Raw genomic sequence first — 20,894 nt, forward strand, 5'->3', positions numbered from 1 at the left:
TCCCCGATGATTTTTTCCATGAGAGGTTGGAGTCTTCGATTAATGATGTTTGAGAGTATTTGGTATCCCGAACAAAGTAAAGAGATGCCTCTATAATTCTTACAAAACAGTTTGTCTCATTTTTTATGAATAGGGTAGATTATACTTTTTTTCCATTGTTGGGGGATTTCTTCTTCTATCCATATTTCTCGTATTAGCTGGTACATCTGTTGTGTCAAATTCCTTCCTCCTTGCTTGAGTAGTTCTGCCGGTATTTTATCTATTCCCGGTGCTTTATGGCTTTTTTGTATGTGGATTGCCGTTTGGACCTCCTCTAGCGTTGGGAGTCTAGTTAATTCATTTTCTTCTCCATCATCCCCCAGTTCTTGTTGTTGTACCTCCTGCCGTGCCTGCTGCCTCTGTTGTTGTAATGGTGGTTGTGTCCCTTTGTTTAGTAATTCCTTAAAATATGTCATCCAGGTTCTCTTAATTTCGTCCATATCGCTAATGATTTCACCCTTCTTATTTTTGCAGAGGCTAGTCTTAGGTTTGTATCCCTGTCTTAGATGTTTGATAAATTGGTATGCACTACGTGTTTCGTTTTCCTTAAACTCCCTCTCTATGTTTAGTATCCGTTGGTTTTCGTACTTCCTCTTTTTTGTTCTTAAGTTCTGTTTTTCTCTCTAGTATGTCTGAGTATGTAATTCTTATGTGCTTCATTTCTTTCCTGTATAGCTTGTTTACATTCTTCATCGAACCATTTTTCTTCTCTCCGTTGTGTCTTTGTTCCTAGGACTTCTTTCGCTGTATTAAGTATGATACTGCTTATGGTGTTCCATTGGTTTTTTATTGTGGAGTCTGCTCTGTTTTCTTCTAGTAATTTTTCATCCACTGTTCTCTCAAATCTTTCTTGTACCTCAGAGACTTTTAGGTTATCTAAGTTTAGTTTTTCTTGTTTTGGATATTTTTCCTTTACCTGTCGACTGATTTTGCATCTAAACCGTGTCTGTACTAGCAGATGGTCTGAGTCGCAGCTTGCGCCACGTCTGCTTCTTACATCTTCAGAATCTAGAAGCCAGAAACCTTCTTTAAGTCAATAAATCATAATTTGTCTTATAGTAAATTTATTTTCATCTATAGTGCCCTATATCTCACTATACGTTCATTAATAACGAAGATTCTGTGTAGTACCCTTTTGGAAGTGGCTTTGTTTGTTTTTTATATCTTAATATATGCTTTATATCCTTCTCTTTTATTTGCTATATCGCATGTTAGGATTTGATCAGTTGTTTTATTTGTACTTATCCAGATTCCTTCTTCAAGTCAATATATCAAAATTCTTTCGGTGGTCGCCTTGTTTGTTTTTGTATATTAATATATTCGTTATATCCTCCCCTTTCATTTGCTATGTCACATGTTAGGATTCGATGAATTGTTAATTTTGTACTCATTCAGAGGCCTTCTTCATGTCAATAAATCAAAATTTATCTTATAGTAAATCTATTTTCATCCATAGTGAAATCTGATATCTCGTATGTAACTATACGTTCATTAATAACGAATATACTGTGTAGTGCCCTTTTGGTAGTCGCCTTATTTGTTTTTGCTATGTTAATTTATTCGTTCTTTCCTCCCCTTTCATTTAACGTATCACACGCTCCAATCACACCAATAACAACGAAGATATTATTTAGCCCTTTTGCCAATGCCGCCATGTTTGTATATTTGCCGTCATTGTACTAGTTAACCTCTCTCCTTTCCAACAAGACCTCATACGTCACGATCCGTCGAGCTGTGCGACCAAATTGCTCAGAGGTGACAACGCACACAATCCCAAAGTGCCACACCAAAGAGCGCACAACATCGCTAAAGAAGTTTTCACTTCAAAAATAATTTCATTACTTTTAAATATTCTTTTTAACAAATTTTAATCTTTTTCAGGATGCCATGTTCTTCGAAAGTACTCAAAAGGACAACTCAACAAACATATAAGCCTAAGAAGTACCTCCTTATAAATGAATATGCTTATTACAGTGTCTTATACATTTTTTACGATATTATTGCTTTTTAAACTAAAACTTTTACCCGAGAAGTACTCGGATATTATATTATAACTTATGTAGTATTTATTCAATATTGTGGTTAATTTTTAACAGAAATGATGTAAAATAAAAAATGTGAACTTTTACTTAAAATTGTCAGTTTTTACTCAAGTGTTTGTATTCACAATGTTTTTCGCGTGAGTTTTGAATAATTCCTCACTTTATTACACGGTTTACCTGTAAATTATTTATTATTATATTTTATACACGTTATGTCTAGATAAGAATTTAATATGCTGTATACACTTTTTTTATAATTCTACTATTCTTTATTTTTAATTTATTGTTTCAAGGCTGCTCGCTTTTTGCGGCTTACTGTATTTTTTAGTTTTTAGGGATGTACTCGATTTTTTTTATGTATTGAAAACTATAGCACAAATGAACAATAGACAAATACAAACCAGCTAAAACACGATTTTTCTGCAATTTTCTATCGATAATTTTGCATTTTGCTATTATTCAAATCAAAATAAGAATTTAGTGAGCAGTCATTTTAAGGGAATCCCCGCACAAAAAGTATTATTAAGTGAAAATAGCTTGCATAATAAAGATTTTCTTTTCTAACCAATAAAAATAATTATAAATTGTTTTCCAGACTTCTAGGCTATTGTGGACAACGTTCAGACTTGTCTTTCACTAACTTAAGCTTGGCTTCAGTAGGCGAAAGACAGCCAGAACCGTTGTCGTATCGAGTTTGATAACCTTGCTGCATTATTAGATGAAGCTATCCGTTCTACGGTCTAGAAGTTCGGAAAACAATGTATTGCTACAAAACACCGGCCGTAAAAACCTCTACAATAAAAATAAATTTAATTTGTCTTCCAGCAACCAGTAGTCAGCCGTTTTATCTCTTGTTGAGGTAATTTTCTCATAAAAAGACTCAAACAATTCCATTTACCAGTATATCTGAAATACTTTTGTGAATTCTTTCACTGTCCACGTTTTGTAGATCTGATCTTTTAAAATAATCCCTCCGCTCTGACGTTACAAGCCACGTTCACAAAGATGGCGGCGACATCTGTCAATTGCACTTTCAATTTTTTATGTTTAATTTTGTTTCATGGCATTCCCTGTGATGTTTCTGACAAAATTCCCGGAATGTGCCCTACACCAAAGATAATTAGGTGCAAAAAAGTTGTCTTGAACGATGATGTGTATATAAGACATCTTTAATATTTTTAATTTAAAAATTGAGCTGTTCTATTTCTATTTTCTCTACTATAGTACTTTTTCTGACACTATGGGCCATGTATGATATATAACTCATTCATGGTTTAATTAAACTTTCCTGCCCAGTACCAGTCAATTATACAAGTGCTCCCACAGAGACCATCGAGGCCTGTTCATGATCCGCACTATTAATAGTGTTCAAAGAAATCTTTAACTGTGTTATTTGTTCGAATTTCGAATACACAAAACTTCGTTTACAGCTTTCTTTGCGTTGTCAATGCTTCTCCTCCATACATTATAATGAGTATAACAAGATTGGTAAACCATTAAAGCTTTAATCAATGATAACAGCATAAAAAAGGCAACAGTGCTACACTTCAAGCTATATTATTACCTCTGGATTTGACCGAAAGTGCTTATTTTAACCAGGCTGTGCAGACTTGAGACCTATACATTTTTTTACAAACATCTGATTGATTGCTTGGTCGGGGATAAAATCCGGGAATCGTAAGTGATCTTAAATCACCTACCAGGTCCTCAATAGTTAATAGCATAGTATTTTTATTTCACTTTATTTTATCACGCATATTATATGTCCTGCAAGTGCTATAAGAGTTGTTAAATGTATGACTTGAAGTACTTATTATTTCTTAGTTATATTATAAAGTCAAGAAGATAAATCCTGTAAATAAGATGTCTTGCAGCTATTTTTATTCTATTTGGTTTGTATTTATTGAATATAAAATATTTCCATCTACCTGATCGGTCCAAAGTATATACAGGGCGTGCCATCTTGAAGGTATGCCATTCAGATGCATGGTACACCCTGTAGACATTTACAGTTTCCTAATAAAAGTTGTGCCTGTATTCATGTGTGCTAAAAAGGTCTAATGTGCTTAAATCGAACTGAAATATAGAGCTTTTGTATTACTTATAAAAATGTTTTTGGTCTTAAATAATGTTGAATGAAATATATGGAGATATCTATTGTACTTCATAGAATATATTTATATTACAATAAATATAAAGTTTCGTGAGTGGTTTGTTTTTATTTCGAATTTACTTATAGTAAAGATACTTAGTTTTCAGGGTTTATAGGTCATGGATTGGAATTAGTTCGTCCAGACGTTTGAGATGGGGCTATTACAGGTCCCTCATCTAAAAACTCCTAATTACGAGATTTTTACTTTTTCAAAGTTAATATAATTTTTTGTTTAGTTTATTTATTTATTTATTTATTAACGGGATACCACCCAATTTAATATATACACAAAGTATTACAAGTATTATCTAGTGATACAATAATTATAAAGATATAGTAAATATGTATGAAAAGAATTGGCGATGCAGCTATATAGAAAAAAAAAACAAATATTAAAATTATATAAAGCACATAGCAAATATAAATCACATAAAATTACAAAAATTTTTTTAAACACATTCTACAGACATTTTCCGAAGCGCACAGCAACAAATCAAAGTCTATTCTATTTCCATTTAGAATGATTCTACTCAGTGGAGAATGCCTACCAAAGTTAGAGCGATGAAATTTAATTGCAAAATTATGAGATGTTCTAGTAACTCTAGAGGGAACATTAAAGTCAATTAGAGACAGTAGATCATTGCAATTAATTTTTGAATTCAGTAGTTTATGAAGAAACAAAACATCAGCATACATCCGTCTGGAAGGTAGCCTGGAAGGTTTAATGTATTTCTAATTTCTGAGTAGGAATGGTCGCTTAAAGGTTTGTGTAATTTAAAACTTAAGTACCTAATGAATTTATTTTGGACTTTTTCAAGCTTGGCTATATGGACTTCATAAGTGGGTGACCAAACGACTGAGCAATACTCAAGAACAGATCTAACTAGGGAAATGTAAATCAGTCTGATGGAATTAATGTTATGCAAACATCTAGAGCTTCTAATAATGAAGCCTAACATTTTAAATGCCTGGTTATTCACATAATCAAAATGAGCGCAAAAATTTAGTTTGGAATCTAATTGAACACCTAGATCTCTTACAGTTGAGACAGCCTTCAGTGGTTCTTCAGCTAATTTGTAATTATAAGAGAGGTTGTTAATTCTTCTACAGAAACTAATAAAGTGACATTTTCCAACATTAATGCTCATTTGGTTCCAATTGCACCATGCCATAATTTTGTTAATATCAATTTGGAGTTTTTCACAATCTGAGACGTCTTCGATAATTCTATAGATTTTTAAATCATCAGCAAATAGCAAAAATTTAGAGTTAATTTGAGATTTAATGTCATTAACAAATATATTAAAAAGGAAAGGCCCTAAGTGGCTTCCTTGTGGAACACCAGATGTTACGGAGATCTCACTAGATTGAAAGTGTTTAATTTTAAAAAGTTGTATTTTGCTAGTTAGGTAACTACATAACCAGTTATACAGATTGCCTGTAAATCCAATAGTTTTAAGCTTGTTACACAACAATTTATGATTCACAGTGTCAAATGCTTTGGAGAAATCTGTATAAATAGCATCCACCTGTAGTCTCCTTTCCAAAGCATCAGATATGTATTGCGTGAAAAGTAAAAGATTTGTCGAAGTTGATCTACCTGAAAGAAAACCATGTTGCTCTTCAATTAGTACATTGCATAAAGGTGTTTTAATAGAGTCACATATTATACTCTCTAGTATTTTAGGAATAGAAGAAAGAATGCTTATTGGTCTGTAGTTAGCTATGTTACTCCTGTCACCTGATTTATGAATAGGAACAATAAAACTAGATTTCCACAAACTTGGACAAATACCTGAATCAAGTGAATGAGAAAACAGAAAATATAAGGGATGGGTTAAAGTACATCTACATTTTTTTAATAGTATGGGTGGAATTCCATCTGGCCCAGAGCCCTTATAAATGTCTAAATTGGCTAATTTTTCAAATATGATTTCAATAGATACATTACAAGAATTTAGACTCACTGTTTTCTCATACTCTAAGATGGGCTGTATTAAATCATCATCATTTGCTCTGTAAATATTTTGAAAGCATTGCGCAAAGCTATTAACGATATCCGCACCATTATTAAGCATTGTGTTTCCAAAAAAACATTGTGTTTGGTAGACCATTATTTTTGCGTTTGCTGTTAACAAAATTCCAAAAGTGCTTTACTTTTGAACTAATTCTAGATTCAGTTTGACTTATATAAATTTCATGACATGACCTGCTTAGTTCTTTGCATTTGGTTCTCAAGGAAGAGAAAAGTAGATAATCGTCCCAAGAATTTATTTGTTTATATATCTTGTGAGCAATTTTTTTCCTAAATATTAATGATTTTAGGTCATTAGTCATCCAACGAGGAAATTTGGGATTTTTTAATCTTGTACGTGGTATTGAACAATTGACACCAAACTGCAATATGGAGTAGAACAGTTCCGTGGCTTCGTTAATATCTCTGCAAATACCTAAAACGTTCTCCCAGGCGATACTAGCAAGATACATATTAAGAGCAACATAGTCTCCTCTCCTAAAATTGAAGGCAAAACTATTATATTGAAGCTCGGGCATATTATCTTTTATAGCTAAAGAAATTGATAACGCAGGATGATAACGATCACAAGGCAATAAGTAATCGTTAGCAATTTCAACTGTTACATTTTCATTATCATTTGCAAAAACTAGGTCAAGTAAAACTCCGTTGCAATTTGTGATTTGTGCAAAGTATCAGTAGCAGTGTTACTATTATTACTAAAGACACCTCTTTCATCATGGTGCCATTCGCTGTTTGGCAGATTGTAGTCTCCTGTTAGAATGAACTTGTGTTCAGGAAAATTGTTACAGACAGATTCTATACTAATACAATGATTCCATAGCATATTAAGGCTGAATTAGGCGGAAGATAAACTGTACCAAGTATATAGTATTGATTCAGAGTGCAAACTTCGACAAACAGTTCTTCCAAGTGAACATGTGGTAATAGAATAGACCTCGATGAGTAACATTTTTTAACTGCAATAAGGACACCCCCTCCAATTTCTTTAACACTAGTTAATGGAGAGCGGTCCTTTCGATATATATTAAAATCTAAAAGTCCCAATTCGTCACTACTGATACCATCACACAACCACGACTCAGTAAATATAAGCACATCATAGTCAGTTGTAGCAGCACTTTCTTCAAGAGCACCAAGCTTAGTTCTAATTCCTCTAACATTCTGATTTAGTTAGTTAGTTTAGTTCTGATTAGTTACATAGTTTATTTTTTAATGCCAAAAAGTTATGTTTGTCCAGTAAAAGATATTTCCCAAATTGTCCAATTCAATAAAAAAAAAACACAAAAGTCATGCGTCAGAAACATTGAAATTTCTGTTATATTTTAATATTATGAATTCAAGAAGAGGAGTATCAGAACGTGAACTCGTGGCTGCCTTGGAAGAAGATTGGTCTGATGTTGATCTCGACTCTAATGATGATGACATTTTTATACCATCCCGATATACTTCTGTTTGCGTTAAGTTCGATGGAGATGTTATTGATAGCAGAATTGGGCAATTGCTTGGTGAAGCTGATCTTTTTACATCCGTTGATGTAAATTCTACAACTGAGAATGACCCACAAGAAAATCAAAGTGTCTTGGTAGAACAGAGTTCAGCGGTTGCGCTAACTAAGTTTACTGGACAATGGACCTCTGAAACAGATCTTCTAAAAATACCAAAATGTACATCTGTTTTACAGTCAAATGTTCAATTCACCCTAAAAGCCAACCAATATTTTATTTTGAGAATTTCGTCCCTTGTGATTCTAATACGACAAATTTTTGCTCAAACGAATTTATATGCTGTACAAAAAGACAGCAAAAATTACAAAAACACTAGCCAAGAAGAAATAATTGCATTGCTAGGTGTTTTTATTTTAATAGGACAGCACCCTTTACCAGACAAAAATTTATATTGGTCAAGTGATCCTTTTTATAATAATCCTGTTATCTCCAAAGCTTTTACATTAACCAGGTTAAAAAAATTAATAGACAATATTCATCTAAATGACAATTCAGCAGCTGCAGAGAGAGGTTCACCTAATTTTGACATACTGTATAAGAAGACCATTTATAGATAGACTAAATGAAATTTTCAAAGAATAAGTCAATCGTGGAAGTTGATTTTCTATTGATGATTGTATGGTGAAATTTAAAAGACGTAGTTCTATCAAACAGTATATGCACAAGAAGCCAATTCAGCGTGGTTATAAAATTTGGGCAAAGTGTGATGCTATTATTGGGTATCTGTACCAGTTTATCATCTACACTAGAAAAACTGAAGGCATTGAAAATGATGGCTTGGGATACAAGGTTCTAACTGAATTATGCTAAGATATACCACACAAATCTTTAGTTGTTTTTGATAACTTTCTTACAAGTTGCAAACTGTTGGAAGAACTATTTGCTGTTACTATAGTCAGACCTAATCGCAAAGCTTTACCCGATTTCATGAGGAAAAAGCAAACCAAAAATGAAAAACTTGAATGAATGAACTCTATTGTTTAAGCAGTGGCTCTATAACAGCAATAAAGTGGTTGTATACCAAAGAAGTCACGGATATTACAACTGCCAATCAACCACATTGAGTAACCATGATAAAACATACACAAAGAGATGGCACAAAGAAAGATATAATGTGCCCAAAGGTTATTGCAGATTATACACTAAACATGGGAGGTGTTGATCACTTTAGAGCATCATATCCCATAAGTAGGAAGTCAATCGTGGATGAGATTGTTCTTTTAGATGCAAGTGTGATTAATGCATATATATTATGTACAGAAGAATTCATGATCAAAAAAATACTTCCCACAAGGATTTTAGGCTTCGCCTTCTAGCATGCAAAAAATTCTTTACAGTATCTTTATTCAAATAAAAAAAATATCGATATTTAAGTATAAAAATTTAGATGTCTAGTGCACTCCTGGGCTATATATTAATTTTGGTGTCTTTGTTTACATTCAAACTCCCCAAGAAATAATTCCACCACGAAGTTAAATAATTCATATATTACAATTTAGTTCTACGATTTTAAAAAGTTATTTGATTCAAGGTCGTTTTGCGATATGTTTAACAAGGAGTTTGGGTTGTTTGATGGCAAGAAACGGTGGAGATATGAGACGCAAAACTGGCAGCCCCGGCCGATATCGAGGGTAGAGAGAATTCAAGTTTTTAGGTTTGAAAAGATGGGCGATTGAGGCGGACGTATTTGGGAGTCGGAAAGAAACCGGCGAATTTATGGAAGATAGTGAATTGTACTCTATGTAATATGTCAGTTTAGAAAGAGTGATCACTATTTCTATTTTTTCTAAGTATCTAAGAGATTTGTGTCGTCTGCAGCAATTTTGAAAGATATCTACATGTTCCATTTTCCAGTTTTGTAAGAAGCAGAGACGAGGTCTGTGTCTGGTGCCGCTAATTTCAACTTCAAATTATTGTCCTAGTAAGAAGCCGTTTCAAAATACCTTTCGTAGTATAGAGATGAATTTTTTTCGAGTGGCAGACAATGTAAGTTCAGTTCCCAACACCAGAAATTTAAAGTTAAAGTGCAGTATAGTGAAATCCAGGTAACTTTTTTTGTATGAACTCTTAAAGTAAAAATAAATAGTTAAAATAATAATTGCTTTCATAACAATTTAAATTTTAATAATTAAAATTGTAAATCTTAGGGCGTGGTCTTAGCTGTCATTTTATTTGTTCAGTTTTAAAATTTAATGTTGACATATGACAGCTCGTTTTATTTTTTTACACTACTTTGTTTTTTTTTTTTTTTTTTAAAGGTTAACCTCTATACATAGCTTATTTAAAACGATAATTTTTATTTGTAATGACAATTTTTTGTAAATTTTGTAGCATCTCCCACTTGTAAACAGAGTTTGTAAACGGATATGACATGTAAGTTTTCATTTGTTATTTTGGTATAAATTTTTGTAACTATTAATATACTATTTTTGTGTCATTTATATTTTGTAACTGTTTGTGTTGTGTTTTTTAGGAAAGAAGAGCCCTTTACTTTCATCCAGCAGGTATCCTCGAAGCGGCGTCCATTTTAAATAGCTAGAGGCCCTTCTTGTTTGTTTTGTGTTACCCATTTGTCTAGGAGATTCATGTACCCCTTTTGCCAATTTCTTTAGCAAGCAACTGGATTATCAACTGTACTATAAACATATTTAACTTAATTATTATTGATTTATTTGACAAAAAAAAACTATAATTTATGGGGTATGATTTATTGGCGTATGGTTTGATAATATAAATATGTCTTCAGTAAATTAAAGTAAGTTACATATTAGATTATTAGAATGTAAGAATACGCTCTACGAAAATATATCATAGTTCTCTTTAAAAATGATGCGAGATAAAATTCGAGTAATGATATGCACTATATGCCAAAACAAACAACAACGAAAACCATTTAGTAATTTTTTTCTCACACCCTTAGATCTTTTGGTGGCACGTGTGTAGGTGAGTTGTAAACCACGCCAGTTCCAAGATAGCCGGCGCTTTCCTATTGGTTCATTGTCTCATGTGGTCAATCCAACATAGCGGCTATCAATGGAATAGGGCACTTAGCTGGGCTTAGTCACCAAACTTATTTTATGCTCGGTTCGCATTATTTCAGCAACTGAACAACTGGAATAATGTAAACAGGTACTGGATCCGGTTCTACTGTTCAATTCGACACAATTGGAATCGTGTAGACAGTCTATCCAGTACTGGTAGAAACTTTATACAGTCAACACATGTTATTATTTCATGTTGACAAGTTTTTGGTCGCATTCATGGCGAACAAGTTAAACAAAGATCAGAATCTACAGTTCGTCACTTAAAACAGAGAACTGCTTTCTTGAAATGATTTTCACTTTAGTGTTACAAGAGCTTTTTAGATCGCTGGACTGGACTGGTACTGGAATAATGTGAATGGGGTTTTAAGTTTGAATGATTGGCAAGTAATTACTATAATTTTTAGGTTCGGTTTTATTTATTTTGGCAAATACGCAATATTGGTAAATAAAAATTGATATCACTACAGTTAAATACTGTTCAAACAATACTTAAAACGTTGAAAACTAGAAATCATTCGAGATAATTATGTTTTTAAGCGTTTGTTAAATGTTATATTGCTTATAGCACTTGTAATAAGATCTAAAAAAGTCTAACATTATTTTAAGTTTAAGAAGTGCCTATTCCTATGGCTACACCTGCTACAAATGATATCATAAATATATGCACTTCCTTCAGCTGGCAATTGTCACCAGAGTACCATCGCTTTGCTTTCTTCTGTCCCTTTTTAACAACGTCCTTTGCTTGGTCTAACTTTCTATCAACAAATCGTTCACCCTATAAAAAGGCCTCATTATATTTTTTGCTGTTCTATTAAGAAATTAAAAATAATTACAAAGTGTTATTGCTATCTCGTATTTATTTATTACTCAAAACAATAATAATATAGCATGAAAAGAAAATAGGAACATTAAAAATATAATTAACCAAAATGTTAGAATACATTTTATCACGATTATTCCTTCTGGTTTAAATTCTAATTTAAACGTATTTTGTTAACTAATTAATGTCATTCCTCCTATATCAACTGTTTAAGCATTTTACAGTCTTTCTCAGGTGATATGTACAGATGGTGATCAAATTATTAAAGCAAATTGGTAAAATCAAAGTTATTGCTTCAAAATGGGTTTATAACTAATACAAAATATGTATATATAAATGTAGACTGACGATACTGTTGGTACAGCATAATTCAGAGTCAGTGTTGAGATATTTATGAAGATAAAATACATTTACTCTATACATGAGGCGTATAAGCTAGTATGCCTCCTTGTGGTGCATCCTGGGTAATGCAAAATGGACTAGAACCTATTGGACCACTATACACTAAATGTTTCTACACATGAAAAACTTCAGGAGTTGATAAAAATAAAAATATTGAATAAATTTCTGACAACTAAAAGTTGGTTGATTCAAATCTTAATAGAGTTTTGATATATGAATGAAACAATTACAGAAAATGTATAGAAAGCTTGCCAATAAATTAATAGACAATCATGTGTGTATAAATAAATTACTAGACATATTTTTTAGTAGTTAAAAAATCTTTTTTAAACAAGAACTTCCATTTTACCCCCCACATCTCTAATCATTTGATCACCCTCTGAAGATAAGACTTGCACAGTATATAAGCAACTTTGTAACAACATAAACTATTAGTAGAATAAAACTAAATAAAAATAGGAAAATAAAATAACTGTTCCTCTTGGAATTAACTATTTGAGCTTCTTCAATTTGAGGCTAAACCAATTAGAAAACCACCAACAAATCCAGAAGAAAAAGGAGTGTTATTTCTAGCAAAATTCTTTACCTAAAATAACACATGAAATACATAAGTAAAATCATGAAAAATTAACCAACAGTATACACAGTAACTTATTAAACTGTTTATTCGGGCTGTTGGGCCGTTGTCTTCTGTTGAGATTTGTTCTCGACGTTTCGCCAACACTAGGGGTTGGCATCTTCTGGAGATGTTGATGCTTCGCTTGTAAGCAGAAACTGACGACGCGTTGTACTACGGAGGCAATATTTATAATTCCCACTCGCCTCCCCTCCACTGGTTTCGGCTTGAGGGGGCGTGTCGTTGTTTATAGTAGCTTTTCTATCTCCGTGTTTGGCGGGAAGGGCGTTTGTGGATTTTAATACTGGTATCCATGTTTTGTTGATTTTTAGTCCTTCTTCTATCCTATTGAAATTGTTTGGGTGCTTGTATATTTCCACCGCTTCCCGATATAACCGTGGGTAGTACTGTGAAGTTTTGTCCAGCATCTGTGTTTCTTCAAATAGTATTCGATGTTCTCCGCTTCCCAAAGCGTGTTCGGCAACGGCAGATTTGTCGATATGTCCTAAACGACAATGGCTTTTATGTTCATTTATCCTGGTGTTGGTGTGTCTTTTTGTGGTTCCCACATATACCATTCCACATGTGCATGGTATTCGGTATACTCCGGCCGTTGCTAATGGGTCGCGTTTGTCTTTTACCGATCTTAAACAATCCTTGATCTTCTTTGTAGGTCTGAAGATGAAACCTACACACACAGACAGATACCTAAACAGAAACTCAAATCATCATCCTAGCCAAAAACAAGGTATCATCAAAACTTTGGCAGAGAGGGCGAAGAGAATTTGTGAACCACAACATCTCCAAAGTGAACTTCTTTATATTGAAAAAGCGCTCACCTCTAATGGGTACACCAGAAGAGAAATACACAAGGCGATGAACAACGTATCTAGAAGAAGGGACGAAGAAACAGAATGTAAAGGGAAAGCGTTCTTGCCCTATATATCGGGGGTAACGGACAGAATTGGGCGAATACTCAAGAAAGCCAACATAAAGACCATCTTCAGACCTACAAAGAAGATCAAGGATTGTTTAAGATCGGTAAAAGACAAACGCGACCCATTAGCAACGGCCGGAGTATACCGAATACCATGCACATGTGGAATGGTATATGTGGGAACCACAAAAAGACACACCAACACCAGGATAAATGAACATAAAAGCCATTGTCGTTCAGGACATATCGACAAATCTGCCGTTGCCGAACACGCTTTGGGAAGCGGAGAACATCGAATACTATTTGAAGAAACACAGATGCTGGACAAAACTTCACAGTACTACCCACGGTTATATCGGGAAGCGGTGGAAATATACAAGCACCCAAACAATTTCAATAGGATAGAAGAAGGACTAAAAATCAACAAAACATGGATACCAGTATTAAAATCCACAAACGCCCTTCCCGCCAAACACGGAGATAGAAAAGCTACTATAAACAACGACACGCCCCCTCAAGCCGAAACCAGTGGAGGGGAGGCGAGTGGGAATTATAAATATTGCCTCCGTAGTACAACGCGTCGTCAGTTTCTGCTTACAAGCGAAGCATCAACATCTCCAGAAGATGCCAACCCCTAGTGTTGGCGAAACGTCGAGAACAAATCTCAACAGAAGACAACGGCCCAACAGCCCGAATAAACAGTTTAATAAGTTAGACGATGGCCGTGAAAGCCTAACGCAATTTATCAGTATACACAGTGTTTTATGATTAATATTTTACCTACGGATTCTACAGATGAAATATTTAAATTTTTCCTTAATAACTGGTGATCAAAAATTAATCTGTATATAGTTCATATATCTCAATAAATATATGGAAAATGTAAATAAATATGTCAATACGTTTTAACTTATTATAGTCTGACAAATAATAAGTGAATTAACTCATGAGCGTGATCAGTTGGGTCTTTCGTATCGTTTAGCTATCGCAATGAATGTTACCGGGATAGTGGCGGAGAAAGGGTGGGTATAAAGTCAGTATATATGAGGAGGTAACATGCAAACAGCCTCAAGTCACACAAAAATCAAAGTTAAGTTAGATGTGCCAATGCATTGTTCTGTTGTAGCCAAAGTGGTTTATTCTATCTGATTGATACAAAAAATGATTTCCAATGGTAACAGCATGTTAAAAAACACCTTTACATGCAAAACAACTTATTTCCAATGTACTGGTACATGCAAACCAGCTAATTTCCAACCAACCAATAGAAACGTTACAACTGACCCAGTGAGTCTTGCAAATTTGAGGTTATGTAAGGGTTTTGCATTAAAAGTTTTTGTGACTACTATTTAGATTGTCAACGTATTTTGGAAAAAATAGTAATTACATCATTATTTAAAAGAGAATGGATGGTGCACATGGAAGAGTAAGTGATGGTGAAGGAAATAAAGGGACTAGAAAGAGAAGAGTTACAGCAGGAAAAGCAAAAAGTGAACAAATTACCAAGTAAGCAGCTCCTCTTTATAGAGAGGGGGTCTGGAATCTTCAAAAGACATCTCAGTCCAGGACGCCGCCTGACTAACTTTAGTGCAGGATTCGTTCTTCGTACTCCCGGCGATAGTTCCCGAGGTACTTTAAAATGCCCTCTCGTTGCCGAGTCTACGTCGAACGCCTACCTAAGCGGAATGGCCGCTGTAAGGCCGGCATCACTTCCGAAGCACTACCTTTATTCATTCATTCTCCATTCATACACATCCACACTCTATTCATCAGCAAAGAGGCTCCCTGTCTCGTTCCAGGTAGCGCGTAGAAGACACTCATCGCTCCTAGTACGGCATTATTTCCAGATGGGCATTTCCTCCTTCCCCACAGTCTGACTCACGCATTCTAACTCATACAGTGTGACCCACTTTTCTAGCTTCACCTTTCAGCATCATTCACTCTTACCTTTAGCGTTGGTCCAGCTGTCTTTCTTCCTCTTCCTTTTTCTTGATCACTGCACGGATATAGCTGTGTATGTTAGTCCAACCTAATTTATTTTCAATCATTCTCTCAATCATTTCTCTCACTGTAACAAAATTGTAAACCGACATGTAAAGGACAGTGACTCATAGTGACCCATATTGGAAGTGACAGCAGCTTTCTAAAAGACAGTGGTTTAATTTTTTTATCAAAACAACCGGTGATTACCATGAGGATATGAATGCAGTTCGTTTCAAACAGTGGTTTCAATATGTTCTGCAACATGTTGAAGACAACTGCGTCATCGTTACTTACAGCGTGTGATTTTTGATTTATAGTTTCATTTCATATTTGCCACACTTTAGTAATGATTGAGTTATGTCAACTGATTCATTTGGAATGAAATATTGTACAGGTGGCTACATCACGGGACGGAAGATTACAGTGAAAGGGTAAACAATTTTAAGAAAAAATTACATTAATAATTTGTAAGTAGAAAAAAATTCCATTTTAAAAGTATTTTGAAATATACAGGGTGTCCCGATCGATTAATATACCTGGTGTTTCATTTAAAATAAGCCACATCACATATTGAATAATCCAATATTGAATCTGTAAATTTTTAACACCCTGTAAAGGGATGTTTAATACTCAATTATGGAATATATTTAACAAATGTCCAACTATTTAGACATAAGATAAATTTTGGCATAATTACTTAAAAAGTTGAGAATGACTCTTCTTTTAAAACTTTACATTTTAAGAAAAGCCAACATAATCCAGAACATTATGTACTTTGGTGTAGGAAATTCATATGAAACTATACCTAATTTTTTGCGGACAATTAGAAAATGTAATAAAATACAGGGTGTCCCATAAGAAAAATATATAACTTTCATGTGCCGTAATTTATTGGGACACCCTGTATACTTTATAATAATTTTAAAATGTAGCTTACAAACCATTTATGTAATTTTTTTAAATCTTTTAAACTTTCACTAGAATCTTCCGTCCTGTTAGTGGTGACTCACCCTATATAACATATCAAAGACCCTCAGGTCCAAAACGACAAATGCCGATATGGATGTCAAGCCCTAGAAACTATCCAACATCTTATCGGGAGCTGCCAGGCATTTGCTGCAACTGAATATAAGGAACAGCATGACTCCGTAGGGAAGATCCTCCATCAAGAGATAGCTTTTAAACTGGGACTGTTACAAACAAACCATCTCCCATATTATCAATACGTTCCTGAGAGTATGCTTGAGAATGACAACTACAAGCTATATTGGGATCGCACTGTGCTCACAGACGAAACTGTAGCACATAATAGACCAGATCTCGTGTTAGTTAACCCATTTACGACCAAAGGTGCGTAAACGCAACCTTTATTGTTAATTTTTTTTTTGGCCCGAAAATAATTTTTTTAATGTTTTCTTTTTATTGAAGTAACATCTCAATAGATTGAGGTATATAGTATCATTTTTCTTTTGACAAAAATATTACTTTTTAAATATTTTAAGATTATTATAACTTTGCATAATTTAATGATTTATGCATATCTTCATACAAAAAATTTTTCCGATACTAATTATAAACTTAATTCATATTTTGTATTCTATAATTATAAAAATATGTTGAAATTTTTATTATTCTAAAAACTTATTCATTCATACTTTAAAAATAAGGTCTATAATTGCATGTTTATACGATGGATTCGTATACGCACCTTTGGCCGAAACCATATTATATTTTTTTTGTAGACTAAACAATTTAAAATTACGATCTCGTCAATAGTCAATACACTTCATTGCGTTAGATTTGGTTTTAAACTATGGTGTTTATGTTCTGATACTGGTTATTTGTTCAAATTTATTCCATATGCCGGAAAAACTGAGAAAACATAATAGTTTTAGCTTAGGAACGGCAGTTGTTTTGAATTTACTTTCGATAGTTAAAAACCCACAGCAATATAAGGTTTTTTTCGACAACTTCTTTACGTCATATGCTCTTTTTGAACTATTGAAAGAAAAAGGATTCTTTGCAACAGGAAGAGTAAGGGAAAATTGCACTGCTAAGTGTCCTCTAGAAGAAAACAAAATTATGAAAAAAAAAGGAAAGAGGTTCATATACATGCATTCGATTCCAATTTAGAAGTATTGATGACAAGATGGAACGATAATTCAGTAGTGACTGTAATGACAAATACATGTGACGTTTTACCCCTTATGCAAACTAAACGTTATAACCGTAAAGAACTCAAAGAAATTCTTATCCCTCAGCCTAATGTAATTTACCAATATAACCAATACATGGGTGGAGTGGATCTGCATGATAATGGCATTGCGAATTACCTTATTAAAATAAGAGGAAAAAAGTGGTGGTGCCGTTGTTTACTAACATGATTGACAGTATGGTGGTCAATAGTTGGAAAATTTTTAAAATTGCGAATGATTCTAAAATTTCCCAACTGGAGTTTCGTTCGAGATTGGTTCTTAACTTACTAAAATATAGTGGACATGCAGAGAATAGTGAAGAATCCGCTACATCATTGTCAAACTCAGTATATGGACGTCCATCTAAATTTGCTTTACCAGATGAAACTAGATTCGACAATATTGGCCAGATTATAAAAAGAGACGATAATAGTGCAAGAAGAAAATGTCGGATGTGCAAAAGTAATACTATTTATTTATGTAAAAAGTGTACAGTGCATCTACACCCCGAATGTTTCGAAAATGTTCATCTTAAAATTTAATTTACAGTTAAGATACAATATGTTCCTTTTTTAAAAATTGTATGCGTATTCGGCCAAAGGTGCGTATACGCACCCACCTGTTTTTCCTTTCATGAGAAAAAAAAATTCTTTTTGGTTGTAAATTAGTCTTAATTTATGTGTTTTTAATCCAATCTAATAAATCAATTGTCAAATTTCTCTTTGTTTATTGTCTCGGCCCTTAATGGGTTAATAAACTAACAAGACAAACAATGCTAATCGATGTGGCGATACCTAACAACAATAATCTACATATTAAGTATAATGAAAAGATTGCAAAGTACAGAGATCTGGGAATACAAATAAGGAGACAATGGAGAATGGAAAGTACCCAGACGATACCTATTATTCTTTCTACCACTGGAGTCATTCCGAAGGACCTCCTAGAAAACATAAAAAAGCTGGGTCTAAATGAACATCTATATAAGATCATGCAGAAAACTGTGCTACTTTCGACGTCCAGATATGTACGAAAATTTTTGGGAGATACACCGACGTACCAAGTCACCTAGGACTCTCGATTAAGAGAGTCCCACCAGAGCTCAATCCTTTTAATACTGTAGGTATCAGGGACGAGCGAATTTTTCCTTATAGGGAGTGTGAGCCGTATGGCTAAATCTGGATAATAATAATGTTAAATCTTCCTCTAATTTATTTGGTATAAATTTGAATGACAGATTAATTAAAATTGGAAGTCTACATAAGAAGGCAATAAGATGGTTGATTTGTCTTATAAATTCAATATCTTAATGATAAAAATGAAATTTTGGTAGCTGCAAAATATACAACTCATATAAATTTGTATCAGTAAAAGATTTTGTAAGAAGAAAGTGTTTTATCGTTACAGATAGAACTACAGATTTATTAGATTCTCAAAAGTAAAACAGTTAAAAAGGTTAAATGGGGTGATCTTACAATTTAAAGCTTAATTGAGAAAAAAAAGGAATACTGCCTAACTGCCAGTGCAGTCTGAAAATGTTAAAACTTCTTTTTCTACCAAAAAAAATTATCGCATGACTAATTACATGTTAAAATGTACTATATTCAAGTAGAACATACTGTCTGAGAAGACACATTTTGTTTTCTATGAAGTTTTGTTCATTTAAGAAGAAACAGTTGAAAAGAACAACAATACTAACATATTTTTATAACTTACAGTACAAAGCATCTCAATAAAGATATATTAACTATATCACCAGTTTTTCAGAACAATATTAACACATTTTATTGCATTCCACACTTATGGTCAAATCCTCAATAAACAACAGTTAGAATATATGTTAAATATAATTCTTTTTTGGTAAACATTGAAAGGTTCTATCTTTTTTTGTAAATTTAACCCATTATCCCTGTATATGTTAAAAATTTACCTTATCCATCCAGGTTACTGCTTCTCCAGTAAGTTGTCCTTCTACTTTATCTGCAACTTGATCTAGGTTTCTATTAACTTTGTCCCAATTGACTTTAATGTAACCCTTTTCATTAGCTATTTGAAGAAGAATGATTCCTCCACCTAATGCCATTGCAGCAGTTTTTCCTACTCTCATAGATAAGAACCCTGTAACCCTATGAAAAAATACTGTCAAATACAGATTTAAGTCATTATGCAGTAGACATATAGATAGAAAATAACTAAATCTATATCTACTTTAAAGTGTTAATTTAAATTATATGCAGTAGATTCCCAAAAAAACTAAAGCATGTTCAATCATGAACAAAATTAAGTCTAGTCTCACGTCATTTAGTCCCAAGTTTTCATTCTGTTGAAAGAAAAGCAAAATGTTCAAATATAATGGGATATATAATTACATCCTATTGATTATAAAAATTTAAACAGCAGATTAATAACCTGCCATAATTATATCAAGGAAATCTACTGCCATAATAAAATGTGTAAGTCAATAAGAATTTACACAAAGTTATCAATCATGTGATGCAAAGTAATATAAATAGAACATTAGTAATAAATTTTTTATGTTTAGACTTAATTATAAACTGCAATAGAGACATTTCTAAATTATATTCTGATACATATAATAAAAAATAGCTACTGTATGATAGTTCTTACCATCCAGAGGAGGCCCCCAGGATTATTTGCTTACTAGCAGAGCCCTTACTAACATCTCCTATAAATCTTTTTATAGCAGATTTGGCTCCTTCTACATCGCCCATGGCTTTCTTGCTGCTCGTGCTGGAAGGGTTATCTTTTTTTATTATAACTGGCATAATATCTTATAAAAGATTATTTCTAGTTTGACATACTCATTTCAGGCGTCAGGCACTGTTTACAAGTCGTAAAACTGACAGTGCGGTGTTGCCGATTTCATTTCCGTAGAAATCATTAAAAAGTATTTTTTCGTTAAAATATAAAAATAAGTAGTTTACATAATACAATTTGTTAATAAACTACTTTTACGTAGAAATGAATTCCAAATTAGGGAAAAGACAATCATGAAAATGACAATCCAATGCTGCCAGTCTAGCTAATGGACCGTGGAAGTGATGACGTAGATTTTATTGACATCTGTCAGTTTCACTTTCCAAACAAACCTTGTTTAGTG

General features: G+C 33.3%; 2 protein-coding genes across 5 annotated transcripts in view; one reads left to right on the forward strand and one right to left on the reverse strand.

The window, feature by feature from the left end:
- scramb1 (phospholipid scramblase 1) overlaps window positions 1–4,289 on the forward strand; it is a 33,070-nt gene extending 28,781 nt beyond the window's left edge. For all 3 annotated transcript variants that reach the window (XM_072545864.1, XM_072545865.1, XM_072545866.1), the window contains one exon: window positions 1,921–4,289. In XM_072545864.1, the coding sequence (XP_072401965.1) occupies window positions 1,921–1,971 (51 nt within the window). In that variant the 3' untranslated portion in view covers window positions 1,972–4,289. The remainder of the gene's footprint in view (window positions 1–1,920) is intronic.
- Window positions 4,290–10,468: 6,179 nt separating this feature from the next.
- Window positions 10,469–20,652, reverse strand: LOC140451929 (FUN14 domain-containing protein 1B). Of its 2 annotated transcripts, none has more exons than XM_072545902.1 (3): window positions 20,402–20,643; window positions 19,704–19,899; window positions 10,469–11,595 (listed from the first exon to the last, which is right to left on the reverse strand). In XM_072545902.1, the coding sequence occupies exons 1-3, from the start codon at window positions 20,557–20,559 to the stop codon at window positions 11,428–11,430; spliced, it is 522 nt and encodes a 173-aa protein (XP_072402003.1). In that variant the 5' UTR covers window positions 20,560–20,643; the 3' UTR covers window positions 10,469–11,427. The 2 variants fall into 2 exon arrangements, with proteins under 2 accessions (XP_072402003.1, XP_072402004.1); XM_072545903.1 differs by lacking the exon at window positions 10,469–11,595 and adding an exon at window positions 11,660–12,628 and having other exon boundaries at window positions 20,402–20,652.
- Window positions 20,653–20,894: the final 242 nt, after the last annotated feature.

Source organism: Diabrotica undecimpunctata, chromosome 10 (genome assembly GCF_040954645.1).
Source record: "Diabrotica undecimpunctata isolate CICGRU chromosome 10, icDiaUnde3, whole genome shotgun sequence".
NCBI lineage: Eukaryota > Metazoa > Arthropoda > Insecta > Coleoptera > Chrysomelidae > Diabrotica > Diabrotica undecimpunctata.

Bases quoted from the DNA above. Each gene is read 5' to 3' on its own strand.
- LOC140451929 (XM_072545902.1), bottom strand. From the start codon at position 20,559: ATGCCAGTTATAATAAAAAAAGATAACCCTTCCAGCACGAGCAGCAAG. The intron at 19,900-20,401 runs GTAAGAACTATC...ATTTTTTCATAG, and splicing joins CTGGGGGCCTCCTCTGGATG to GGTTACAGGGTTCTTATCTA. The intron at 11,596-19,703 runs GTAAATTTTTAA...GCCTTTTTATAG, and splicing joins CAGTAACCTGGATGGATAAG to GGTGAACGATTTGTTGATAG.